This window comes from Helicoverpa zea, chromosome 24, assembly GCF_022581195.2.
Source record: "Helicoverpa zea isolate HzStark_Cry1AcR chromosome 24, ilHelZeax1.1, whole genome shotgun sequence".
Classification (NCBI taxonomy): Eukaryota; Metazoa; Arthropoda; class Insecta; order Lepidoptera; family Noctuidae; genus Helicoverpa; species Helicoverpa zea.
Genome location: NC_061475.1, coordinates 8,778,060 through 8,798,117, shown reverse-complemented (window position 1 = coordinate 8,798,117; position 20,058 = coordinate 8,778,060). Strand labels below are relative to the sequence as shown.

At 38.3% G+C, this 20,058-nt stretch overlaps 1 protein-coding gene across 1 annotated transcript; it reads right to left on the bottom strand.

The window, feature by feature from the left end:
- Positions 1–5,360: 5,360 nt before the first annotated feature.
- LOC124642245 (nose resistant to fluoxetine protein 6-like) lies at positions 5,361–18,662 on the bottom strand. Its single transcript, XM_047180587.1, has 14 exons — positions 18,418–18,662; positions 16,424–16,603; positions 14,411–14,616; positions 12,738–12,943; positions 11,388–11,479; positions 10,942–11,120; positions 10,087–10,238; positions 9,596–9,758; positions 8,862–9,055; positions 8,288–8,438; positions 7,691–7,874; positions 6,745–6,887; positions 5,810–5,919; positions 5,361–5,566 (listed from the first exon to the last, which is right to left on the bottom strand). Exons 1-14 carry the CDS (start codon positions 18,449–18,451, stop codon positions 5,449–5,451), a joined length of 2,112 nt encoding a protein of 703 aa, XP_047036543.1. The 5' UTR covers positions 18,452–18,662; the 3' UTR covers positions 5,361–5,448.
- Positions 18,663–20,058: the final 1,396 nt, after the last annotated feature.

Below are 20,058 nucleotides of genomic sequence, written 5' to 3'. Positions count from 1 at the left end.
GGTGTCATATCTAAGAAATCAAGGTGGCACCCGATCAAGGAGCCTACCGAACTTGACGTACAGAGTATTCAGTTATCTTGAGCTGTATCAAATCTATCACGTCGTGAATCATATACCAGCCCTATTCAACAGTCAGGCAGACCATCTCTCCCGACACAAACCTCCACCGGAGTGGCATCTTGTATCAGCAGTGGACCTATTTGCCTCGAAGCGAGCCCAGGGACACATAGTTTGTGTACTACGTGCCCCTAGATCTGAAGGACCCGAAAGCGGGGCACGCCTTCCACGATGCATTTTTCTCAAGTTTTGACTTACCCGCTAGCATGGGTATTACCGCCACCTTACCTTATACCGTAGGTCCTCAGTCATCTCAATTCAGGAACGGGAGTTAATCTCATAGTAGTTCCTTCGGTGGCACCAGGTATTTTGGCGAGCAGATTTGAAGTCCCGATCATTAGCAGTACCCTACACATTGATGAACCTCGAGCAGAAACCGATAGACACAGCAACGGGGATACCCCCTGCCAAGGTCAAGGAAATGGGGGGGGGGACTAGGAGTCTCTCCGACTGAAGTCTTCTTCAATCCACACGCAACACTTATCAATCAGCTTGGAGTCGATGGTTAAATTGGGGCGAAAAGTATGAAATTGGATCCTATGAATCCTTGAATCCCTATTTGGACCTATACTTACCCAATTTTTAGCGGACTTACACATAGTAAATAAACTAGCATACAATACTATTTTATTACACAAGTCAGTTATAGCTACACTATGCAATGCAGAAACCACTCTAGAGCTAGGTTCACACGTTCTAGTCGGACACATTTTAAAATCAATAGCGCTGAGCAAACCTGTTCCCCGGGAAGCCGTCCATCTGGAATATTGACCAATTGGTAACCTACTTAAGTGCAGTAAACGTAGACGAGAATAATCCATTTGCAACTTCCAGGCACACTGCTGCTCTTTCTTTTGCTAGCTTGTTTCGGAAAGGCGAGTCCATGATCTTTCCTTGCTTGCAATAGACCCAGAACATTTCAAAAACAACAAAGATAATTTAATCTTATGGCCAGTCTTTGGCTCTAAGACCGACAGTTCTAGTCATAGGCAGTCGGGTTGTTGTTTGATGGATAATCAGGAAAATATAAATCTAAGTCCAGTGTATTGGGTCAGAAAGACTAAAGCCTTGTTAGAAGATAGACGGACATCGGCTAATTCCTTAAATTTATTTATATCCGTTAGAGGCCAACCAAAGGCAGGCACCCGAACGATGATGCGGGTGGATTAAGACATTGTTAAAAGAGGCAGGAATAACTACAACCCCAGGAAGCTTCCACTCGGCGGTAGCGTCAAAATCTGTGTTGACAATATACCTTTGGACGATATATTAGCAAAGGGTAATTGGCGATCAGGCAATACATTTGCCCATTTTTACAGAAGGGAAAGATACCCACTAAATAGAAGTAGCAAGTTATCTCGATTATTTAATTAATCCAGCTGATTAATGTCTATATTTTTGTTACTATTGTTATTAAGAAGTATCGCAATGTTTTTGTTAATTACTATTAGAAAATGAAATCAATTTTTGCTTTTGTTCTTGCATCTCTCTTTTAATTTTTATTACTCATCCTTCGAGCCCCTTTCCCAACTATGTTGGGGTCGGCTTCCAGTCTAACAGGATGTAGCTGAGTACCAGTACCAGTTAACTTTGATTACATTAGTATTCCAGGATGCAATACACATACTTACATGTGATTACTCGTGTACCTAAGTACCTATTTGCATACATAATTTCTGCCTGGTGTTTTCGACTCAATGACGAACTGTGGCCGCCGAGAACACTCGTCGCCTCCTGCCTGGTGGGGAGTGAAACTGGTCGGTGTGCGAGAGAGATGCAAGATATGGGGTAGAAAAGGACAGAGATAAAAGCGGAAAACACGTAGGTGCCTATCTCAAACTAGTAAGCTTCAAATAAGGTAAGTATTTAATATGCGTTTTATTTCAGGTAAAACGCTGCTAATATCAGCTTACTTCATGACAAAAATAAATATACCATTCAATAAAATTATTTTCGTCTGAGAGATAGATATAGGAACATCTCAATCGAATTTCTTCGCAGAAAACTCTGATCTTGAAGATTAAGAGGTTTTGCTAAAAATATTTATCGTTAATCTATTTTTGCATTATTAATTTTATTTATTTTATGAGAGGTATAAACGACAGTTATACATAGATATGCAAATATGCATATATATATATATATATATGTTATATGCATTATTTAATCAATTATTGGTGTAAATATGTGTGTACTAAAAAATAGCAGTCGTATCATTTGAAACCTATGAGTCATTAGTACATCAGCAGGGTTTTAAAGGCAAAGTCAAAAATTTTCAGACCCAGCAAAACAAACAAAACTTAAAATCGCATATTTTCCTTCAACAGTTGCGCTTTAAAATGTCCTGCGACAAAAAGTCGCAAGTCTACCCATCCAATAGGCACTCAATAACAATCAACGCATTACGATTTAAAATAAGACTGTCACAGTACACAATAGTCGTTTGAACTAAACGGTACCATGTGGCTACGATTCCTCACTTTCTGCATCTTAGTGTCACTTGTCTTAGTGGGGGTACTAAGTACCATATACGGTCGACCAGTCATCAACGTGTTTTTTAGAAGATGCTGTAATGAGGACATCGAAAATGATCAAACGATATTCACGAACCTTAATGATAATTTCCTAAGGGAAAGACTTGTGAGTGACGGGATGTTCTCTGATGATGAATATGTTGAAGTTAGGGATGTAACTGTGAGTGATGAAGGTAATATAGACTTAGTTGGTGATGATATAGTGATAAGTAATGATGTGACAGTAAGTGATGAAAATGTGACTAGCAGTGAAGGTTAAAACGATTATTTACTGTGAACTGTTCATGGTGTAATGGTTGAAACAAAAGAACAATGTGAATCTATTCCAAGACTGTGAGAAGGAAAAGAGACTGATAGCAGTTACCTACATCTGGGAAGATTTATATATTTTATGAAGATGAAATATGCGTTGAATTATAAGATGGATTTGTTGGGTACTGTTGTAAGAGCCAATATAGAGACTATGATGAAGAATATGTGGAAGAATAAACAAAAGACCATTCTGGTCTTAACTAAAAAGTAAAAGCTTAACATTTTGAAGACCTGAAGTCCAGTAATTAGAAGAAATAAACAAAGGAAAACTAAGCGCTGAAAAATCCTCATCAACAACACAAAACTTGGATTCGAAGCCGTCTATGGATTTGTTCTAGACCATAAAGCAAGAATAATTTAAGCAGGATATACACATATGGTATCAGCTGCATCCGGTTAGCCGACTCCAACCAAGTTAGGAAAAAGCTAGGCAGATGATGACGACATAAATATTATGGTATCTATACACACAATAGTTTTATTGTCAGTCCTTTAACTATATTGTTCTAGAATACCAGCCCTAGTATTGTTATGTAGGTATGTAGAAACTTGTAATAAAATGTCATAAAGTAGGTACTACTATGTTCCCTACAGTTTCACCCAAGTCACAGGAGAATCATTTCCCGCAACTGGGCAACAAGGTAACCCAGACCTCTGTAAGGCTTTAGATTATATTATCTATGTTATGTACCAAATATAAAGCTGGGTACTCACTTAGAAGTGTAGCACGTAACGTATCAGATACGGTATCAACCTGCAAGTGGGTCCGGCTCGTTCACGGTCCTCACGAGCACACTGGGAGCCGCCTTTGTGATCGCAGTGAAACCGCCACTCGGCGGGTCACTGCGAGCTTACAGCGCTCCACGCGCGAGCGGCTCGCAGCGGGCTCGTGCCTACGTACTCACTTGATACCGTATCTGATACGTTATGTGCTACACTGCTAAGTGAGTACCCAGCTTTATAAATATGTCAGTAGTTTTTTGTGAGTGCGGAACAGACAGATACAGTTACTTAATACTTACGCATTTATAATATTAGCAAGTATGGATAAGGAGAAGTAGGTACTGTCTTAGAAGATGTAGGTATGTATACCTTACTGTCAGCAGAGTAGCCTATACGAATCTGTCTTGTCCCAATCGAACATTAACTTTCCACTATTGTGATAAGGTTGAAAATCTATTGAAGAAAGACAGATTCGAGTAGGTCGATGTGCTGTATTGGCTGTAGGTATCTATAATCAACAGTGGTGTACCTAATGGGTCAATATTAGGCCCAGTACATCAAATTATTTTAATGCCCACAATTTCCTTATAATTTCGCAAGTTCTGTTCTTAAATATTAATTGAAATAACGCCATTATTTTGATGATGTCTTGCGATAATGGCCAGGCTTTTGAGTTTGTTTGAAGTTATTGATAGCCTACTGAAAATTACTCACAGCAAAACTATTTCTTCCATTACATTTTACACCTTATTAACTGGAGCACAAGGATCAAATTCATTTGTACTTAAAGTTTAGTCGCGAGATTTTCTCTCAGTCATAAGGTTGAAAATGCTATATCACACTTTTGCCACTCACACTTCATTTGTGTTTACAAGTGGCGGTTCCTTCAGTGAAATTTGACCCTTATTGTAATAGGAGTCGATTGATGGATTGTTTAATCAATGGTTTACTTTGAATTAATTAAGAGTATTGTATTGAAAGACTTTAGTATTTTATGGCAGCTATGAATCAAGGGATAATGAGTTAATTTTTCTTTATTTTTTATGGTGGTATTTTATTATTGTATTGTTTATATCTATGTTATTGTTTGTTAATGAATGCCGATCAAATAAATTATGGATTATGTGAAACTCGATGTGGTAAGAATGTTACTTGTGAGATGCTGAACGAGGGCCATTTCGCGTGATTGTGACGCATATTTTCCTTTTACCATATTCTTCTGTTTTTCTATTTCATTCCTGTTTTGTTTCTTTTTTGTGTGCTTTTATATGTATATTCGTTTTTGTTTGTGCGTCATGAACGCGAATAAACGTTTTGATTTGATTTGATTTAGATAGAAGAGTATGGAAGAAGAAAACATGGTGCGCCGACCACAAATAAAATTGGAATATGGGCAGGAGGATGATGCATGAATGCTGACTATTTTCTTAATGGATGAATAATTAGCAGTCATGTGGAATGTCACTGGTTTGATTCCCGGACGGAACACTATGTGTTTGTTCTTTTATGGATTTTTGCTAGATATTTTTATGTATGATTGGTAATGCATTCACGAGATGTAACATTTCTGTTTGGGAATAGGAATTTGTCGTTCAATATGCTTTTTTTTTTGTATTTTTAATAACAATTATTTACATAGTTATGTTGGGTAGTTAACTATTTAAAACAGTAATGTATTTTAGTAGTGCCAAAGATTTATTGTAAATAATTATACAAATGTAAAAGTCTATACTAGTCTTATTTAAATACACCCTAAACTGGATTATCTAGCCGCTAATCTTCTTGATATTGGTCGAACAGAAGATGGTTTTAATATTTCAGTTACGTCTTCATCTTGAGTATTTTGATCAGGAACTTTACTTGGTGGCAATTTCTTAGATCTGAAATTAAAAACAGTACATTTTTAATACACAAGTACTAATTTTAGCTGCCTAGACTTTGCCGAAATTTGTTGGGGTCGGCTCCCAGTCTAACCGGATGCAGCTGAGTACCAGAGTTTTATATGGAGCGACTGCCTATCTGACCTCCACAACCCAGTTATCCGAGAAAAGGTTAGGGGGATTACTCAAACCAAGACATAGAATTACACAATAATAATAATAAAGGCTTTGACTTTGACATACCTGTTAAATATTAGTTGGTTCGTCAAGTTAATAACTGGAGCTTCAACGAGTAACCACATAACATAGCTGAGCCCTGTAGACGCAACTAGGGTCCCCATCGCATCTAAAAACTGGAAGAAGGACCAAAAAAAAAGTAAAACTAAGTCGACATGAAAAATCGCTCTATTAAGATGTTTTTACATATACACCTATGTTAGTGTTAGGAGTGGAAAGTTGCTCTCGATTTCTCAGGGTTTCCATCATCAGATCCTGATCTGAAAACTATGGGACCACCTGGGAAGTATACCCTATAAAAAAAGCATTTCGCATCTTTGCATAATCGGTGAACATACATAAAAAAGATTTTGACGAATTGAAAACCTCCTCCATTTTGGGAAGTCGGTTAAATAGCCACGTATGACTATAGCAAATTGTAAATTGTAATAGACAGCTGTGTTGCTGGGTTTATTCTTCACCGCTTCTTCTTTTCAGCCATAACACTAGGAAGTGGTGAAATGGGGGCGTTTTGGGAGTGCCGTCATTTTTAGGGTTCCGTACCCAAAGGGTAAAACGGGACCCTATTGTTTTCGCTCCTCTGTCCGTCCGTCCGTCCGTCTGTGACCAGGCTGTATCTCATGAACCGTTATGGTTAGAGAGCTGAAATTTTCACAGATGATATATTATTGTTGCCGCTATAACAACAAATACTGAAAACTAAAATTGAATAAATATTTTAGGGGGCTCCCATACAGCAAACGTGATTTTTTTGTCCGTTTTATAAATAATGGTACGGAACCCTTCGTGCGCGAGTCCGACTCGCACTTGGCCGGTTTTTTGTAATTTTGACGTTAAAGAGAGCTAATCTAAAAACTTACTTTAATAAATGATTTTGACTTTGCCTTAGTAACATTAAATAACGCTAAAAAGCTTAAAACTTAGGAAATAATCTTGCTTACCAATGAATATGTATCGTACGTAATGGGTGCTCTTTGTATGTACTTCTTACGTTGTATAACTAGAGGATGAATCAGGTATATACCGTAGGAGAGTTTACTGAGAGGGGTGAACGCCACCCAGTTTAGAATGTCTGAAAGTATTGCTGGAAACAACATTGGTTTATTAGAAGATGGGGTTTGAGTTAGGTTTACTGTTGAAGAAACTTGAAGTAAGTAAATGAAAAGCAAGTGATATGAGATTTATAAAAATGAGTAGCTTCGGTCGCGTTTTCAACCGCATCCCGTGAGAACTTTATCGCGAAAAATTATCCTATGACGTACTTGATAAATGAGCTATGTAACACTGAAAGATCAGTCCCTGAGATATCAGTTCAAGCAAACTCTGCAGCTTTATATTATTAGTAAACATTTTTCTCAGTATGAAATTATTGTCAGAGATTCAAAATTGGTTAAACATAGCTAAAAATCGAAGCATGTAATTTTCACTAGACCCTATAGTTCGGCCATTCAGAGAATGCGTTCCTGACACGTCGCGATTGAACTGACGACGTAACTACATTCATTGATTATTGATATAATAATGTTGTTTTAATGCTCCTCAATTGTTAAAACGGTAAACAACCAGCAAAAATATTTTTATCGTAACTGCAACGCCATTGCAAAGTTACGTCGTCAGTTCAATCGCGACGTGTCAGGAACGCATTCTCTGAATGGCCGAACTATAACTTTGTTAAACCATTCTTATTCTTTATTGCACACTAAACAGTAAATACATAAGGAATACAGACAGTTATGTACAACGGCGAGCTTAACCCAGAATTGGGTTCTCTTACAGCCAACCTTAAAGCGATAGAGACATTCGATAGAGGTCATTCTGATTTTTCTTCAGTAGAAAATCACACAAACCCATTTCTCAATCATTTAATGCCCACATCTTTATACTTACGAACAGTCCCATACTCGCATAATCCTATGACACAACAGATGCTCACAGCCCAAACCACTCTGTTGGTGGCAGCTACAACTGCAACCTCTAGAGGTTCATAGTCCCGAAGGTAGTAGTATTTTCCTAGTAAACTTATGAATGCCATTGTTGGTAGGGCTACAGCAATACCTAGTGTGGACCATGTCTGAAATGAAAGGGAAAACCTCCATTAAGTTAATACAAGAATAACTATTGAATTAAAAAGGGATTCAGTCAACTTTCACAAGGTAAGAATTCGACCCATGATAAGGTTAAGCAACGCTTAGTGTGGTTGGTCCGTGGATGGGTGGCCATCTTATGAGTGTCATAACAAACTTTTCCGTATTTCGAAAGGCACGATAAACTGGTTGGCCCATACTGTAATTCGAACATCTTTGACAGTCGTTACGGATAGTCAGAAGCTAGTAAGTCTGACACCAGTCTTACCAAGTGGTATTGGGTTGCCCAGGTAACTGGGTTGAGGAGGTCAGATAGGCAGTCGCTCCTTGTAAAACACTGGTACTCAGCCGCATCATATAGTTCATAGTTGTGAAAAGGCACGGGAGATAATGGACCTACTTTAGACACAGTCTTCCTATAATCATCAGGCTTGTAGAGAGTCATGAGGTATCCCATGGCGACGCCGACGAGGTAGGCGCCAGCGCGACTGTAGCTCGGAGTGTAGGTGATGCTGGCCTGCCAATATTCATGAACGCCTCGGTACCACTGGCTGAAAATGATATAGATTATCGGGATCACGATTCTGGAGCAATATTTATTTTTAATCGACTTCAAAAATAGGAGGTTCTCAGTATGACCTGTATTTATGTTTGAGCGCGATTGAACTGATTTAATATATTATGCTGTTTTAATATATTATTTTTCAGACTTAGAAGAAAGTTTTAGGTATATTTGCGGGATAGTTCGAAAGAGTTACTGCGTTCGAAAGTAAACAAAGACAAGAAGGAACATGTTGGACTTCAGTCAGTAAGAGTCTGACTTTCCTTTTCGCTGCACCCACAGCATTCGTAATGGTTTTAGGTATATTATTACAGTTATTTTTTTACCATAAAAGTATTGGACGATTTAAACTGCACGTTCAGTTTATGAAAACCTTTCTTGAGATCTTTAAATATGAAATTCACGTTCTTACCCAATGTCCATAAAAAACACGACAGGCAGCCGGTACCAATACGTCAGAACTGCTGGTACAATCAGGGAGACGGTAGCTGCGACAGCGAAAGTAGTAAAACCAAGTCTTCTGTTCTTCTTGTAAAGGTAGAAGAGTATAGTTGCCAAGACTGTCAGTTGGTAATCACAGGATATGTACCAAGTGACTACATGGCACTGGAAATAAAAACGTGAAATGCATCACTAAGGAGGAAGGAAATATGGGCAGGGATGCCATAAGAGAGGTAGGTCAGGTGCCGTACTCTAAGTCAAATACAAAACGGTCAGTCACTCGTAAAATAATGGGGCGTTCGGGTTCATTGACAAAACTGTCAACAATTGACTGGTGATTTGGTTAAAAAAAATTGGGTTCCGAAGAAGACGTATTAGGGCGTAGACAGACAGTAACGTTCCTCGTTCCTCGAACACCCGCATGTTGGTCACATTACTTTCTTAGGAGATTGTCCATTATGGTATCAACGTTCGTCATTTTGTCTTCCTTGGCACCCATTAAGATATATGATAGCACCCGCTGGTTTTGCGTTATTAAATTAAACAGACAGTACAAACAACTTAAAAGCGCTAAGTTTGGTGGATATTGAATTATATTATTAATATAGATTATTTATTTAACAATTTAATTCAGGCATCAAAGCCCATATCTTAGAATAATATACAAGAATAGATGTAGAATTCATTAATGTTGAACCTACTTACAGCAGTTTTAAGATCAGTGTTAATCATGAGTAAGCTCCATATCCAGTTCTTGGCACAGACATCAGCTTCCACCTTATTGCTTTGCAACCAGAACGGACCTGACCCGGCGTGGTGAGCCATTGAAGTTAGGTAGAACATGACCATTGCGAATGGTCCAATTAATCTGAAATAAAAAAATATTACTGGTTTTAGAAAGGGGTATTTTGTTGCCCGGGTAACTGAGTTGAGGAGGTCAGAAAGCAGTCGCTCCTTGTCAAACACTAGTACACAGTTGCACCCGGTTGGACTGGAAGTCGAAAAATATCCCAACTTTTTACAAGGAGCGACAGCCTATCTGACCTCTTCATCCAGCTGTGCGGGCAACCCAATACCTTTAGGTAAGACTGGTTATCAAACTTACCAGCTTTCTGACTACCCGTAACGAATGCCAAAGATGTTCAAAAACTAGATTTGTTTATGTGGTCGATTAAGAATAAGTTAAGATGACGTACCTCATATAACGTTTCCATAGAATGCTGAATAAATTTTGGGGTCTATTAATGTTACTTAGAAGGCCCTTAACATGAAGAAGACCAGATATGGCGAGGAAACCATCCACAAACACATCGCCGTGAAGAAGGGTACTTATTATTCCTTCAGTGCCCTGTAATTAAAACAATTATTATGGTTAAAGTCAATTCAAGTAAAAACCGATTGCCATAGTATGGGCATGAGATGATCATAGAACATTTATGACTGCTAAGTTGGTCTAGCTGTCTCATAGCGCGACTGCCGTGCACGCGGTCTCGGGTTCGATTCTCGGATTGATCCGAAATAGCTTTGTGGGTTTTAGAAACTTTCAGAAAGCAGTCCGAATCTGGAAGTTGGCAGTGTTAAACCTCCGTGTTTGGCAGGGCTCGTAAAGCCGAATTTTCCGAATGCTAAACAGTTATAGCCATCGTTGTTATCAATCCACGTCAGAGGCCGTCAGGCGGATTTGAGAAAAATCTGATACTCGGACTTGCTATGTGATCATACTTGTAACTCCCTTGATAAGAAGAGGCTTTCTAATAAGTTACATCTGATATAATTAGAAATAAAATTGCTGATTGATGCTTAAACAATGACAGAGCTTTCCGTCTCAATAGGATCTTGATGTCACTTACAATAAAAGGTATTAATATCTTGAGATTTCAAGGTCTAATTTGAACCCTTCTCACGTCCAAAATGTCAATGATATGTCATGTGAGCATTGTAGCATTATTGTAGGACAATGGATGGTTTTTATTCAAAGGATTTATTGATGTGTCATTAAAATACCTAGATAAGTTAGAAGAAGATTTAATATTACTAAGTTTTTAATTTACCTTAAAATCTCTCATATTGGCAACTCCAAACATCATCATATAGAAGAACTCGTGTATTGTTAAGATCATAAATGCTGATAAGAATCTTATGCCGTGGAGCGACTGGATTTCTCCATTATTCTTCTTCATTAAGTCTTGAGTATTCTTCTTAATACAGAACGATTTCGTTATAATTGTTTCTGAAACATTAAGTAGGTACTTACATTATTTTGCTTTTTTGGCCGACTATTAGACTGCAATGGGCCAGCACTCTAAAATGACAAGCGAGTGCCTTTTGTATCTTCTCTTATATATAAAAATGAATTGCTGTTCGTTAGTCTGACTAAAACTCAAGAATGACTGGACCGATTTAGTTAATTTTGGTTTTAAAATGTTCGTAGGGATCCAGGGAAGGCTTAAACGATACGAAGATCGCGGGATCAGCTAGTTAGAAATATATAACTTACGTAAACTCTTTGCAGGATGTTCTTCTTGGTCAAAAAAACTTTGATAACAGGTGGAAGTTGCAGCAGTAAGTATCAACGATCCTATTAGTATTCTGAAAATGAATCAAAGTCAAGGTTTTCATATGGATTTATTAATGGTGCTTACGAAACGTCAAGGTGCACGGTTCCAAGGAGAGGGTCTAATGGAGAAGAACTCGCAAGAAACTCTAGTATCATATATCAAACTAGCGACCCAAGCTTCGCACAAATGACAGAATTTCCCCACTATTTATTCGATGTTATTATACACATAAACCCTGTGCTTCAATCGCTATATTAAATCGGTTGCGTAGTTTTGAAGATTTAGGCGTACAAAGGGACACAGGGACGTAGGGATACAGGGACAGAAAAAGCGACTTTGTTTTATACTATGTAGTGATAAGATACTGATATATTTAAAAAGACGATTAGTCTGCAAGGTTAACACATTCTATTAAAGAAATAATAATTGCATCCAGATCAACTGTCGACAACGGCTATACTCTTTAACGTGTATCTAGGTTAACAACTGTCTTTTGAATAGTAAACACTATTTAATCTATATAGTTAATAACAATTTAAAACGTTTAAGACACCGGATTAACTGCTATACCACAGATTACTGAATAGTTGCTACGTAATTTGCCTGGCATTAGGTTGTCCGGGTAACTGGTTTGAGGAGGTCAGATAAGTCAGATAAAACACTGGTACTCAGCTGCATTCGGTTTGACTGAAAGCCGACTTCAACATAGTTGGGAAAAGGCTAGGTAGATATCATCATCACTATCCCCCTGCCCTTATCCCAATTTTATTTAGATTCAGCGCAGCATTTCTCCTTTCATACTCTTCTATCTGATGTGCGATGTGCGATGTCGGGGTGGCCTAGTGGGCAAAGAACCAACCTCTCGAGTATGAGGGCGCGGGTTCGATTCCAGGCCAGGCGAGTACCAATGCAACTTTTCTAAGTTTGTATGTACTTTCTAAGTATATCTTAGACACCAATGACTGTGTTTCGGATGGCACGTTAAACTGTAGGTCCCGGCTGTCATTTAACATCCTTGACAGTCGTTACGGGTAGTCAGAAGCCAGTAAGTCTGACACCAGTCTAACCAAGGGGTATCGGGTTGCCCGGGTAACTGGGTTGAGGAGGTCAGATAGGCAGTCGCTCTTTGTAAAGCACTGGTACTCAGCTGAATCCGGTTAGACTGGAAGCCGACCCTAACATAGTTGGGAAAAGGCTCGGAGGATGATGATACTCTTCTATCTGCCGTCATCAAGTTAGTAACCTAGGCTAGATAGATAATGTTGATATAATTTTTGAAAACTACTCACATAAAAATATGATATCCCGTGTCATATGGCTTATTATCTCCAGCAGTTTGGCAGTGGTCGACAGTCACGTTGGGCGCGCGGGGTGCGCACGCGGTGACGTCACACATCGCCGCGCCGAGCCGCGCCGCGCCGCGAGCGCCGCACGACGCCGGCACGCATACACCCCATACTAGCTCATTCGATGGCAAACCCGATGGTGTCGGAGACTGAAGGAAATACAAGACTTATAGACTCTATAGAGAAAAACAAAACCCTCCATCTTGCGCTGCCGGGTATAATGAAAGTAAAAATGGATGGAGCCCTAGCCGATTTTCCGCCGCGGCGACTGTTGTCATATAAGGAAATTGTCCAACTGCGCAGTATATATTATAGTGCACAAGAATTCAATCAGACACTGATGCACTCCCTAATCCTTCACTCTCTTAGCCCCATATCTGGCAAACCAACACGACCGGAGAAAGATAACGTGCAGGTGTGTCGATCACCAATGAAAGTTTCTTAAAACCACAAAGTAATTTCGGTCCGACCCGGGGAACGAACCCGAGACCTCCTAAACCACAGTTGCGCTATGTGACAACTAGACTAACGAGGCAGTTTGTGATCGAGATGTCTGTTTCGAACCCTGACTTGGCCACAATACTTGCAATAGGCATGATGACAAATTTTTAAATTCCTTTGTATGATGTAGGTATACGTCTATTTTATATGAAAAATTATTAATTTTAAGAAAATGCGATGATTTTTTATCAAATAATTGCATTTTTCTCTGTCCACTTTGAATCCGGCGCGAAAACGCTTGTCAGTGTCATGTCGTCACTTGTGACGTCACGACTGAAATTACAAGACGCAAGTAAACAACGCTCGTGCAATAATTAAGTTTTTTGTGTTATTAAATATGAATTCGAAAGGGCATAGGTGTTGTGGGGTCCCCCAGTGTAAGAACACATCCAAAACAACTCCTGATAAGTTATTTGTGTACGTTCCTCACAATAAAAAAATACGAAACAAGTGGCTTAAACTTGCAAGGCGAGATTCAAAAGCAATATTGCCCAGGGTACAACTTTATTTTTGTGAAGATCACTTTGATGTAAGTTATTACGTAGTTCTCTAGATTCTAGCATAGTTTATAATGTAAATAACTATTTCGAGCTTAGGTTTCATCTCTCATTGTTTTTTAATTAAACTAGTATACTTATATGGAAGTTTTAACATTTCTAAATTCAGCTGAACAAAAATCTTTATTTGATGCCAAAAACTTTCCCAGCATTATGATATCAATTCTAGGCAAATTAGCGCTGTTTGCCTTGATAAATCCGGGCTCCATAACTCGTGTTATAAACAATTAATTAATTAAAAACAAAGATCGCAGTGGAAGTTCACAATAACGAAATGTGACGTTCGCGCGCTTTCGCGCGAGTTGTTTTGAGAAATGACGTCACGAGCTCTGATTGGTGTTCAAGATATCATGGCGGATTGCCTTATTTCGTAATTTTATTTTATAAAAATACATATCAATCACATTATTAATAAAGAAAACAATGCGCGTTTTATATTCCAAGCTTCAAGTTTAATTTAATAAATATATTATTTTAATGATTTTTGATTACTGTCATCATGCCTATTATACTACCTACTACACTTTAGTACCTACCTACCTACAATTATCTACTCACATTAAGATATTCCTCCACAGAGCCATAAGGATCATAGTCAGGTGCAGTCTTCTTGTGATCAGTGAGCGTGAGTCTCGCGACGCAGTACTTGGTGCTGAAGTGAGGATGTGTGCGCAGCCAGGGCGGCTTCAGGCACTGGTCGAAGTTACCGAAGTTCGTCAGCGAACCGAACAGGTTCCCACTGGCTGCCGTGTTGGCGTTCCAAACTGGAAAATGAAATGAGAAATGCAGATTCACGTTTGTTAGAAAAATGTGAAAAGCGGAAATTATCAAAACAGTAGTCTAGGTATGCACAAAAAACGATTTCTTAAATTTTGCGAAAATGAGGATAGTCTTTCATATGCATTCTTCGTCATAAAATATTTTCAAGCAAATAAGTCGTTACTAAAACGATTTATTTATTACAGGGTGTTCCGCGTAGTTTCACCCGTGCACCTGGGAAACTTTTTGTCGTACCCGGTTAAAGCAGCCAATATTAAAATAGCCCATGTTCAGTGCATATAGTGCACCTTCCCAATACTGAAAGAATTATTCGGCTCTGTAGTTCTGAAGCCTACTCGATTCAAACAAACAAACAATCCAATTTTTCCTCTTTATATATTAGTAGGTGTAAAAGTATACATTAATAATTCCTAATACCATTCAAAAATTTTTAGTCTGAATGAGAATTAATTAATCTTTCATTATTAACCAATTAACCCATTAACCTCATGAAGTACAATTAATGTTACTGCATAACTAATACATTAGGTATTAGGTAGGTACTTACATATTTATTTATTTATTTATTCGACTTACACGGCTTTAGCAGCCAATTACATAAATCGTAAACTTAAATTTAAAATGAAAAATAAAAACTTAAAAATACAGTTAACTAAAGTATAAAATAATATTAAAGAATAAAATAAAATGAAAATAAAGTAAAAAAACACGTTAGTAACAAATAATAAAATTAGAAATTGTTTTCACAAAACTTTAGGCATACTCTCATCATATGGACAAATTTATCGTCAAATTTATCGCAGTCCGGGTTGGCTTCAACGAGTTTGTTGATCGTATTCACGCGCGGTACAGGAGCCGTAGCGCGGGCTGCGGTTCGACACGGAGGCACGTCTAACAGACGATGCCTTCTGCTGCGGAGATAATTATTCGGCGTGTATAGTCGAATCAGCTCATTAAGGATATCAGGTGCATCCGTCAAACCTTTACAAATTTTGAGCATAGTTCCTATCTGGTCACACTCCCGTCTTACCGCCAACATGTTATACCCCAAACATCCCAAAAGTTTATGTCTGTAGATATGTAAATTAAGCCGCTATTTCCTTTAATGTCCTACTATCCTACTAATGTTATAAAGGCGTAAGTTTGTATGTATGTATAAGTGCAACTTACAGAAGAAAATAATACTGCTAATAAAATTAAAGAACAAAAATAAAGTAATAGCCTGAGATTAGATATCCGCTACTTTTTATCCCAGTGCAGGCAGTCGGACGGATTCGGACGGATGAAATCGTGGGTAACAGCCAGTCAAAACCAATAGGGTATGTAGTAGGCAGCTAGCCATAATTACAATCACTGTTTTTTTAATTATTTAGTAATTAAAGTTTGTATATAATAATGTAAATAGATGAAATGTGATATTTTAATAAGTACTTACTAATTTGGCACTGACGACCAATCCTTGGAATATTAACTACGTAATTATAGGTAATTGGCCTACCTATTTGTATATTGACACGCATTGTGATCTTGCCGATTTTGCTGATAAAAAGTCCCGATCGGGAGATTTTCCCACAGTCTCATAAAATATAGTGTATGTTCCACGAATGATGTTCTCCTAGCCGATTAACGACCACGATTCACTCTCATAACCCGATGGGACGGCAATTCGACACGACCAGAGAGAGATCAGGCGCAGGACTGACATTTACGTTCTCTCCGATGCTTGGGTGTATCAATTATCAACTTCCAAACTCCTTTATGAAATTAGTGTGATAAAAAATCTCTACTTACTCCAAGAAGCCCACAGCGTATGGTTCTTGACATTGTGCAAGAGTGTGAGCGTGCTCTGCAAGCATGGCGCTTCCTCGCGCTCCCAGGAGTCTCGCTGCAGTCGCTGCATCAGCGCGTCTATTGACGAGCCCCGCTGCGCCAGCTGTGGTGAGGAGTCTGATGATACACTGGCTGTGAGTGCTGTAACAAATAATAATGACGAGTGTTAGGAGTTTGGAAAAAAGTCGTGGTGGCCTAGTGGCTAAAGAACCAACCTCTCAAGTATGAGTGTGTTTCGATTCCTAAAAAAAAGGTCAGACAAGTACCAAGGCAACTTTTCTAAGTTTTTATCTACATACTTTCTAAGTACATCTTGGACACCAATGACTGTGTTTCGGATGACACGTTAAAGTGTAGGTCTCGACTGTCATTTAACATCCTTGACAGTCGTTACGGGTAGTCAGAAGCCAGTAAGTCTGACACCAGTCTTACTGGACTGGAATGAGGAGGCCAGATAGGCAATCACTCCTTATAAAACACTAGGACTCAGCTGCATTCGGTTAGACTGGAAGCCGACCCCAACATAGATGGGAAAAGGCTCGGGAGGTGATGAGTGTTTGGAGCTTAAGGTCGGCCGCGGCTGCACTACTGGTTTGTATGTATTTACATGAAACCAAGTTTTTAACCAAGCGGCAGCAGCACGTGCAGTCGCTATCAGATATCGATGTCAGAGATCTGACCTAGTATACCAACAGTGTGTTATCTATAGATCTGACATCTGACATTGAACCTGCCGCTGATAATTAGACAAAGAAAATTACGCTAACAATGTAAAAAAATAACTTTTTTGAGACCTAGCAAGTTAGTAGGTTTCCTAAAATTTACTTGACTCCTCAAAATAAGCAAAATATGCTTATGTCTAACGTGGGTTTAATCACATCATTTTGAGAAGTAAGTCCTCAGTTAGGCTAGTGACTTTTCAAAATTTTATGAGATTACACGTTTAGCTAACAGAGTTTCACTCGAGTTCAGGGGTACTTCTTTGCCCTCGGATAAAATATAGTAAAAGTGCACACAGTAGACTAAATTGCCAGCCGACTGCCGACAGTTGACCCGATGATTAAGTGGAGCTCTACTATCGACCGACTAAAAGTTTTTAGTGTGCGGGTACGCTTAGATTGGGTGCAATCCAAATCTATTTCTTAAAAAAGTATTTAAAATAGTCAATGACCGTAAATTAATCATCAACCTAATAAAGCTACTAAGTGCACACAAAAGAATGTTGAATGAATTTTAAACATTTGTTTTATTTATGGAAATTTTATTTTTAACTGACTTTAAAATAAAGGGCCTTGATATTGTACAACTTTTGAGACCTTCGCATAAAAGTAAGGGGAATAAGGAAGAGGTCTGTATTCGTCCTTGTAACTCCCAAACAAAAGATTGAAATCCAGTTTTTTATTGCATGCATTCATCATCATCATCAAGTCATCATCTGCCTAGCCTTTTCCAGCTACCTATATGCAGTTGAGTACCAATGATTTACAAGGAGCGACTGCCTATCTGACCTCCTCAACCCAGTTATACAGGCAACCCAATAACTGATTTATAAGATGCCTTCTGACCACCCATGACGACTGCCAAAGAGGTTCAAAACACAGTCATTGGTGTACAAGACATACATAGGAAGTACATACAAACTTAGAAAACTTGCACTGTTACTTACCTGTATACAGGTATACATATAATAATAGATAACAATAGAAAACCAATTGGGTAAAGGAAAAAGTTAAGGTAAATATATTCTTAAAAATTGCTTCCACCGGTTTTACCCACGCCCCGTGGGAACAACTCTGCGCACCCGTATAAAAAGCAGTTTATAGTCTTCCTCGATAAATAGGCTATCTAACACTGAAATATTTTTTCTTACCGGATCAGCAGTTCGTGAGATTTCACCGAACAAACACTGCAGCTGCATTATATTAATATACCTACATAGTTTAAATGCAACTTACCGAATAAAATAAGAAATGAATACAAACACCACATATTGATCTGATTTTCGTATATCTTAAAGAAGAGTCTTAAATTTTGGAAGGCGAACGTAGGGCCAAAAGCCAAACGCTGAAGCCCTTTTGAATCACTTTGATGAAATGGTTATACTTTCAAAACTATTACTATCATACTTTTACCGACTTCTAAAAGAAGGAGGGTATTCACAATCCTGCTTATCCCTAGACGATTGGCCTCGGAATAAACAGTGCAATTGTGAAGTACTTTAAGTTAATATTCATGTTAAAGAGATCATTTATTTATACCTAGTACATGGAGGACAAAATGACTAGCGGAGGTGCCATAACGGAAAATCTTCTAAGAAAGTAACGCGCCTAAATGCGGGTGTTCGGGGGACGAGGAACGTTACAGTCTTCGCTCTTATACGCCTTCACCCGATGCTCTTATACCTGTTTTTTTTTGTAATACCAAAAATCGTTGACGGATGTCACAAAGAACCCGTACGCCTCGTTGGTTCACTCGTAACTGATCGTTTTGGTCATGCCTGCATTATGGCATCTCCGCTCATCTTTCTTTATTCCGTGCTAGTAGTACTTAGTACCTATAGACGCGATCTTTTTACTACAGACTATAGAATTGTGTAGACAGGAACAGGTTTATTTAAAGAATATCTTTTAAATCTTTGGAGCATTATTTTGGAATAATCCGATGCATGTTGGCCCAGTGGGTAAAGAACCAAACTCTCAATGGTTGTGTGAGTTCGATTCGAGATCAGGCAAGTACCAATAGGAGTTTGTATGTAATTTCTAAGTATATCTTTGAAACCAATGATTGTGTTTAGGAGGGCACGTTAAACTATAGGTCTGGGTATTGTGTTGCCCGGGTAACTGGTTGAGGAGGTCACTGGTATTCAGCTACATCCGGTTAGACTGGAAGCCGACCCCAACATAGTTGCAGTGACTCGACAGTGTTGAAAACTACGTACCTAGATACTAGATGAACAAAAAAAGTGTATTGAAAGTAAAAAAAATATGAATTCATACGATGGATCAACTGGTAGACAATGGGTGTGATTAAAGAATTAACATTAAGAACAATGAGTTCAATATAACTATTGTACTTGTACTATAGATTTAGTATTAGTAGTAACGATGAGAAATGCATTGATTTTGACAGAAAATACACAATTGAATGGAACCTTTCAACATTTTTTTTGGTCAGTCTCATGGTTTCCTACATTTTTATCTCATTTCAGTACTTGTAAAATTTTAACAAAAAATCTCGTTGGTCCCTGAAAACTATTCTTGTTGAACTATTAGTATTCTTGTTATATAACCAGGATAACACATAGAGGATCTATTACGCACCCTCAAAATAAAACTACAAATACAAAAATACACTTTTCTGTCTTGTTTAATGGAAAGCCCTAGAAGTAATGTTTGGCTAATTGTAGAACTTAATGAGAACTAATCATAGAACAAAGGTGAACATCAAGGGTTACCAATTACACCGCTAATGTAAGTAGATGGCTCTAAATAAAACGTTATTACCTATAGATACTAATATTATAAACCTAAAGCTTGTAAACGCGCTAATCTCACAAACTACTGGTTCCATTTGAAAAATATTTGAAAATTCTTTCA